Source organism: Rutidosis leptorrhynchoides, chromosome 9 (assembly GCF_046630445.1).
Source record: "Rutidosis leptorrhynchoides isolate AG116_Rl617_1_P2 chromosome 9, CSIRO_AGI_Rlap_v1, whole genome shotgun sequence".
Classification (NCBI taxonomy): Eukaryota; Viridiplantae; Streptophyta; class Magnoliopsida; order Asterales; family Asteraceae; genus Rutidosis; species Rutidosis leptorrhynchoides.
The window spans coordinates 256,273,989-256,282,701 of record NC_092341.1 but is presented as its reverse complement, the minus strand read 5'-3'; the positions used below and the strand labels follow the sequence as shown (position 1 = coordinate 256,282,701).

Sequence of the window (8,713 nt, the reverse complement as noted above, 5' to 3'; positions counted from 1 at the left end):
ATATATTTCCGACACGATAAGCAAAATCTGTGATGTTGAGTCTTGAAAATTTTGAAATCTATATTCATATAAATAATTACCTTTTGACCATACCAACGATTCATGAACAATTGTGTGTAAGTAAAAATGTGTATATATATGTATATAGGTATATAAATAAATGTAAGCAAATGTATATATAATAATTTGATATAATAAAATATAATTTAAACATTATAAATAAATATGTAAATAAAGTATGAAATAATCATGTTGTAATTTAAAATGAATCTATATATAAATAGATATGATTTTATGTAAGTAAATATGAATTGTAATATATATAGTATATAAATATTCAATTATTATTAGTAAACATTACATAAATAATAAAATTTTAACATTAATATATTAAAAGTAATTACAAGTTAAAATATAGTTATTGACATTATTATTATTAATTTCATCATTTGACATTATTATTACTACTTTCATCATGATTAAAAATAAAGATTAATATTAATATCAGTGTTGTTAATATTACTAAATAACATATAGATATTAAATTTGATACATTTAATTATATTTAGTATTATAGATATCATTATAATTAATAGTAAAATTTAATTAGTATTATGATCATTAATACAAATAGTGTTATTATCATGAATGAAATTATTATTTTCAGTATTATAGCTAATATCATTATTTTTACTTATTAATATTATAAATACTATATTATTATTATCATTATTATTAGTATTTTTATTATTTATATTATTATTAATTGTATTATTATCTCAATACCTATTATTAGTATTAAAATTATTATTAATACACTTACATATTTACATATACATATACATATACAGAATACAGGATTTTATATATATAAATACCTATACGAATTTTATATATACATATAAACATGGTGTATACATAATTAGATAGAAGAAGATACGTAATTCAGCTGTAGTTCACTTTCAAGGCTGTAGCTGATTTTTGTTTCTGTCTCTGAATCGATTCCAACCCCACAGAAACAACCAAAATCTGTTTAGGGCCTTAATCACTTTTTAATATTTTTTTTCTTCTTCAGTACTTGCTCAAACTTTCTGTCAAATCCAAATTGATATAAGACTTGGCCAAAGTCATTGATAATTAATACCAATCGACATACATTACTAATTATAAACACCAATTACTCATTACAGCCTCCCAGCTATCGACTTCAATCAGAAAAGGGGAAGTGAAGAGGAAACTGCCCTGTTCTTCACATTTTATTTAAAAGCTCGATTTAATTTTGATTCTCAAAAATCCATAAATGCGGTTTTGTTAGGATTTCTCTATTCGTACTTTCTGTAAAATTTCATTTACCAATTCTCACTATCAAGATCGAATTTACAGGTCAAAGTTAATATTTAAAAAGTCAAACGAACCGTTCTTCATCAAATTCGTGATTGTTTCGAAATTCCAGATTAAATTGAGGTTTGATAAAGATTAAAGAAAAGTTTTAAAACATGCTTCGTGTAGAAAGCTTGAGCCAAAACGATCTTAAAAATCAAAAGCTATTTTTTTTATGTGTTCTTCATCGCGACAACAGTTAAGTTGATTTTTTTTATTGTTTTTTTCAATTAATTCCAGAGTTATGGTACGATTAAACTTTGGTTAAGAGTCTTAAAAACGTTTAGGTGTTTAATTATAATGTTGGTTTAATCTCGGTTGGATTTGAGTTTGAAATGGTGATGAAGAAGATGAGTAGTTAAAATACGGGTTAAATAAATAAGTGGGGAAGCCTAATCAGAAAACGGGCAATAGCCCAGATGGTTAAGGGAGTGAGCGGGTGTCCATGAGGTCGCGGGTTCGAGTCACGTTGGGAACACTTCTTTTTACAGCAGCTTTTGAAGGGTATAAACTTGTTATATTTTTTTTTAAGATTACTATTGTTTTGTTATTGTTATTATTATTATTATTATTATTATTATTATTATTATTATTATTATAACTATAAATATTGTATCTAATATTATTATTAGTATTAGTATAAGAAGTAATTATGATATTATTATAACTTTAATATTATTATTATGAATATGTTTAATTATGATAATATAAATTATTAGTATTTTTAGTATTAGTAAATTTTTGTAAATAATAAGATTGTTAGTATCAATATAAATATTATCATTAAAATTATTATGAGAATTATTAATATAATGATTAAAATCATTATCATAACTAACTTTAACAGTAAAAATCAATATTTTTATAGTTATCATCACTAATATCATTATTACTATCACTAATAGAAATTATTAACATTATAATCCTTATTAAAAATATTAAGTATTATTATTACTATCATTTCTACCATCACTAATAGTAATTAATGTTATTATAACTTTAATAAGCAAGTGATATATATAAGGATATGTATATATCTAATACCTATAACATAACAAAATTAACATTTTCATAAATAAAAAAAAATATGAAATATATATATATATTATTAATATAAAAATGATATAACTAATGAATTTACATATATATATATATATATATATATATATATATATATATATATATATATATATATATATATATATATATATATATATATATATATATATATAAAGTTGTTCGAATTCAATTATGTGTTTTAATATAATTACAACTAATATAGGTTCATGAATCCGATGCCAACCCTGCATTGTTCAATATAGTTATATGTATTTTTACTACAAAATACAATATGGTGAGTTCATTTAATCCCTCTTTACTCATTACATTTTTGGGCTGAGAATACATGCAAATGCTTTATTAACTATTTTACAATATTTATATGCGTGAGTTTCATTAATCCCTTTCTAAATGCTTTTGCAATATATATTTTTGGGACTGAGAATGCATGCGCTGTTTTTTTATAAATGTTTTACGAAATGGACACAAGTGATTGAAACTACATTATATGGTTGAATGATCGAAATCGAATATGCCCCTTTTTATATAGTCTGGTAATCTAAGAATTAGGGAACAGAAACCCTAATTGACGCGAACTCTAAAGATAGATCTATCGGGCCCAACAAGCCCCATCCAAAGTACCGGATGCTTTAGTACTTCGAAATTTATATCATGTCCGAAGGAGGATCCCGGAATGATGGGGATATTCTTATATGTATATTGTGAATGTCGGTTACCAGGTGTTCAATCCATATGAATGATATTTTTGTCTCTATGTATGGGACGTTTGTTTATGAGAAATGGAAGTATGAAATCTTGTGGTCTATTAAGATTTTGAAATGATTCTTTATGATAAACTAATGAACTCACCAACCTTTTGGTTGACACTTTAAAGCATGTTTATTCTCAGGTACGAAAGAAATCTTCCACTGTGCATTTGCTCATCTTAGAGATATTACTTGGAGTCATTCATGACATATTTCAAAAGATGTTGCATTCGAGTCGTTGAGTTCATCAAGATTATTATTAAGTCAATTATATTTGAATATATTATGAAATGTTTTACATGCCTGTCAACTGTCGATGTAACGAAAGTTTGTCTTTTAAAAACGAATGCAATGTTTGTAAAATTTATCATATAGAGGTCAATTACCTCGCGATGTAATCAACTGTTGTGAATCGTTTGTAATCGATATGGACTTCGTCCGGATGGATTAGGACGGGTCCCTACAAATATCCCGTCCATCGTGTCCGATTGAGTGTATGTGGTTATTTATAGGTACGTCTAATTGTAAATCTTTATTTTAAATTAACAAACTATCATTTAGTTAAACAAATATAAAGCCCATTAATAGCTCATAGTCTAATTTCCACAAGTGTCGTTCTTTTGTCCAAATACCAATTATGGTACAAAGCCCAATTACCCAATCTTTAATATTTTAGCCCAACATCATGATTACTTCGTCTTAAATAAGCATAATAATAACTTAGCTACGAGACATTAAATTAAAAAGGTTGAACATAACTTACAATAATTAATAATAGCGTAGCGTTACACGGACAGAATTTCGACTTACACCCTTACAACATTCGCTAACATACCCTTATCATTAGAATTAAAATTAAAATTAAAATTATAATTATAATTATAATATATATATATATATATATATATATATATATATATATATATATATATATATATATATATATATATATATATATATATATATATATATATATATATATATATATATATATATCGTTGAGTGATGGAAGAGAAAAAGATGTTATATGATCAACCAAAACTGCGAATTTATAAGCATGTGGCCAGCTACCTACTGCCATGCGATCGCATGGATTTTTGCCTTCCAGGCCATGCGATCGCATGGCCCCTTTTTCCAGCTCACATGAGCTTGTTTCTATCTTGCCGACGGTTTTAAATATAATATATAATATATAAATAATTTTAAGAATTATTTAAATATTATATTATATTTATGTGCATAGTTGACTTGTAATTTTTAGTCCGTTGCGTCGAGCGTTGAGAGTTGACTTTGATCCCGGTTTCGGTTTTTCGAACGTCCTTGCGTACAATTTAATATCTTGTATTTTGCGTTTTGCGTCTTGTACTCTTGTAATTTTGAGACGTTTCTCATCAATAATTTGAACCTCTTCGATTGTACTTTGTACTTTTGAGCTTTTTGGTCGTTTGCGTCTTCAATTCGTCGAATCTGTCTTTTGTCTTCATCTTTTATTATTTAAACGAATATCACTTGTAAATAGAACAATTGCAACTAAAAGCTTGTCTTTCTTGAGGGATAATGCTATGAAATATATGTTCGTTTTTAGCATTATCAGCCGCGATCCCAAGTCTTGTAGGATAGATTTCGATGTTTATATCACCTGAGACCCATAAGCATTGTAAATTGGGGGAGAGACTGATTAATGGCTTGTGTCTTGGAGTTGGAATTGCTCGAATATAGGCGATAGAAATATGGTTTTGCTAGACGATATGTTGGTGCTTTTGGGCAATGTTCAATTGCCTAGATCATAAGACTCTTTGATGTGGAAGTTGGAAGATGTTAGCAACTTTTCTTTTGCAGGTACCTGATCGCACATCGATTAGATTCTATTACCTTCGAATGAGCCGTATATGAGATGGTTTACTTGCATTCCTAGAAAAATAAATATTCATTTATGGAGAGTGGCTTTAGATAGGTTACTAACTCAGCTAAACTTATCGCGGCGTTGCATAGACATTCAACAAATCGGGTGTGTGTCATGTAGGTGTTTCATAGAGTCTCTTAACCACGTGATGTTCGAATGCCATATTTCACTTGATATATGGTGTTCGGTCAGAAGATGGATTAATATTGACTTGCCGAGAATCAAAGATTGGCTCGAATGGATTGCGTGGTTTAATGATTGGCGGGAAAGGATGGAAGTGAAGAATAGATTATATACGATTGTTGCTTCGGTCATTTGGTTCTTGTGAAGATATAAGAATAGTGTGATTTTCCAACCACCATTGAAGAAGAGTTTGTTATTTGATTCTATTTGTTTTTCTACTTTTTATGGTATAGTAGTAGAAGCAAATGTAATGTTTTATGGAAAAATTGGCTAGTTAAGTCTTTGTAATGTTTTAGTCTTTCCTAACTCCTTGCTAGGGGCTGTTATTAATACTATTTAAGTTGTTTCCAAAAAAATTGAATTTATCAAAAATTATTGGTGAAATTGTGTCTAACTCTAAATTGTCATACAAATTACCAAGTTAATTATCAACATTAGCACCACATGAGCCTTGTCATACAAATTATCAAATTAATTATCAATATTGGTACAACTTTTGGTCCATTGTTCTAATAGCACCAAACAAAAGGTTTCAAAATATAAGCATTGGTTTACATGAACAAATGGACTGATACAGTCTGCTTCTCACAAATATCCACCTCAATTATCCAAACTTTTTCTTGTACCACAGCCTTCAATTTTAACTTTTTTATTTCCAAACAAGATACTAACATTAATAATATTCATTGTCGGTAGTTTATTTAATCAAAATAATATCATACAAGAAATACTTTTAAATTAGGATTCGGATAATGCTAATACCTATATATGTATTGTTTCAAGCCAAGTGAATTGTGGGGTGCAATATCATCATATATATACAAGCACAAAACCAGCATCCCATTTACTCACAATATACTAGACAAAAATAGACTAAATATACAGATAGGTAGACAGCAATAAATAGAGTAAATTGTTTAAATCGTCCTATATGGTTTTACATATTTTCCATTGGTTAAGTTGTTCATAGCTTTCAAAAGTTTTGAAAAAACTTTATCAGTCCAAAAACTAAATTCCGTTAACTTTGTTCACCCTCTTGTGTGTTTAATTCATATGGTATGGGTTAAGTTAACAGTGAAAACTAACGGTGGTTGAATTTCTGGACTGGTGAAAAAAGTTTCGAAAATTATCCCCGAATCCAGAAAACAGACCAAGCCCATATATCAGTTGATGACTAAAACTGATGAGTTATAAAGCACGAAAGTATAACATTTTATTAATCAACTAGTGGAATGAACCCGTGAAACCACGGGTTATGCTAAAGTTATCTAGTTTAATGTCCCGTGGTACCACATAGTCCGACTAAAAAACTCGTTAGGTGAACATTTCATCAAACACCTAAAATGCACATTAAACAATCCAAATCCAATCATAAGATATAATATTGGTTGTTATTTTATTTTAAAAGTGTAAATTAAAATATAAATGTAGAATTAGTTTCTTTTTGCCTAACTTTTATACCTTTTCGTACTCAATTCAAAATAATTAATTAAAATAATTTAAAATTATTTAATTTTAATAATTAAAATAATTATTAATAAGATTTAATAATAATAATTAATTAATAAGGTTTAATTTTAATTCAAAATTATTTAGATTAATGACATCACCCACCATGCTTAGATTTTTTTCTTTTTCTTTTTGATTTTTTTCTTAACAAAGAAATTACCCTAATAATGACATCATCATTTTAGCAATATAATAGAAACTATAAATAGATTATTTATATAGTATCATAAAATCTTAAAGCCTAATTAAATTTTAACGGACCGAGCCCATAGATCAGTTGGGCCAATCATAGTATTCCATTAGCCACAAGATGATTTAAAACAATTTATATATATTAACAAAAATATGTGACAAGATAATTTTCATGTGTGTATACTTAGTTTCAAAGGAAGTTGTCTTGTATTCATGTCTTGGTGTCCGAGAAGAAAGAGTTGACAGTCGGCATGACTTCTGGTGGTCGTGTACGTAAGAACCTTCGAAGACCATGTTCCGCATATTTCTGACCCTCATCTTGATTTTCGAGCACGGCTGTCGTACGATGAGCCTTGTTCACCCTGTATAATATCAAATCCAGCCTTCATTAAACTCTTTTTATTATAATTAAATACCCTAATTAGTCAAATATTTATCAAGAATAAAACCTAGGATAAGATCTCATTTGTAAAATACTCTACATGAATAAAACCATAAGTTATTTTTATCATTTTTCCCTCAAGAAAAAACTCCAAATTCCGCCCCTAATAAAAAAGTATCATTATATTTTACCTGACGTCAGGGTTCATGAAAACATTTCTAGTAAGCTGGAAAACACACATACTAGTCACAAATGTCATTGCAGCCATAAGAGGATAAACCTGCATATTGTACGTTCAAATAATAGGTTTAATCAAAATATATACACTTTAATAAGGGTGATGATCGGCACTTACGCAGTTACACAATACACCGCTAAATATGCATTATAATGTTGTTCTGCATAATACTCTAAGAATTTTAGTGATGCATGGTGTACCGATAAATTTTAGTGATGTACAAATCATATCACTTTAAGTTTTATGATAAAAAGTGTGTATGAATCAAAAACTGGTGTGTAAGTATCACCTCCCTTTTAATAAACTAAGACCATGGTAAAGTATATTTTGTACATACCTCTGGTCTCACCCAACGCGGCATTTTTGAACAACTAATCTTGTTATTTTTAGAACCCGAAAATGTTAAGAAATCTTACTAGAAAGGATTGATTGCGTCTTAATAAGTTAGAAATATGATCGAGTATATGAAAGAATACATGGGCATGCATGTATTTATACATAAAGAGGGGTCACTGGGCTTGACTGTATGAAGTAGAATTTGATCAAGCCAACAGATTTAAGTTTGCCATATATTTTAAGGCGTTCACAATACAATTGTTTTTCAAAATTGATACCGGCGATATTTATCTCTTTAAAATATGTATCTACTTGGAACAGCAAGTTTTGTGACCTCCATATATGATTGGTTAAGGATTTATGAATTTATATATTCATGTCCCAATTTTTTTTTAGGAAGTATGAGTCACTGACGGGAGTGGCAGATCTAGTAATCGTAGTCACTGGTGTCACTAGTTAAAAGTTCAAAAAAATTTACACTATCTAGTGGTGTCACACACAAAATTTACACTAGCCAGTGATATCACCAATGAAAAGTTCAGAAAAATTTCTACTACACCGCATATTTCAGTGGTAGCCCGTGCTACCACTAGCCATAAACTAGATCTGCCCTTGACTGATGGGGTCCGCATTGGAATACCACTCACTCGATCATATCCTTGACATGTGTAAGAGCACTGGGTGTGGTGACGCGTCAGTTCAGTATTAGTTCAGTGTCTTGCTGATGAATGGACGCTGACTGGACTGACACTGAAAACTGACAC

General features: G+C 28.6%; 1 protein-coding gene across 1 annotated transcript; it reads right to left on the bottom strand.

Annotated features, from left to right (window-relative positions):
- Positions 1-7,204: 7,204 nt before the first annotated feature.
- Positions 7,205-7,974, bottom strand: LOC139868705 (uncharacterized). The gene is made up of 3 exons (XM_071857041.1): positions 7,951-7,974; positions 7,567-7,655; positions 7,205-7,355 (listed from the first exon to the last, which is right to left on the bottom strand). Exons 1-3 carry the CDS (start codon positions 7,972-7,974, stop codon positions 7,205-7,207), a joined length of 264 nt encoding a protein of 87 aa, XP_071713142.1.
- Positions 7,975-8,713: the final 739 nt, after the last annotated feature.

Bases quoted from the DNA above. Each gene is read 5' to 3' on its own strand.
- LOC139868705 (XM_071857041.1), bottom strand. From the start codon at position 7,974: ATGCCGCGTTGGGTGAGACCAGAG. The intron at 7,656-7,950 runs GTATGTACAAAA...TACAATATGCAG, and splicing joins CGCGTTGGGTGAGACCAGAG to GTTTATCCTCTTATGGCTGC. The intron at 7,356-7,566 runs GTAAAATATAAT...GATATTATACAG, and splicing joins TTCATGAACCCTGACGTCAG to GGTGAACAAGGCTCATCGTA.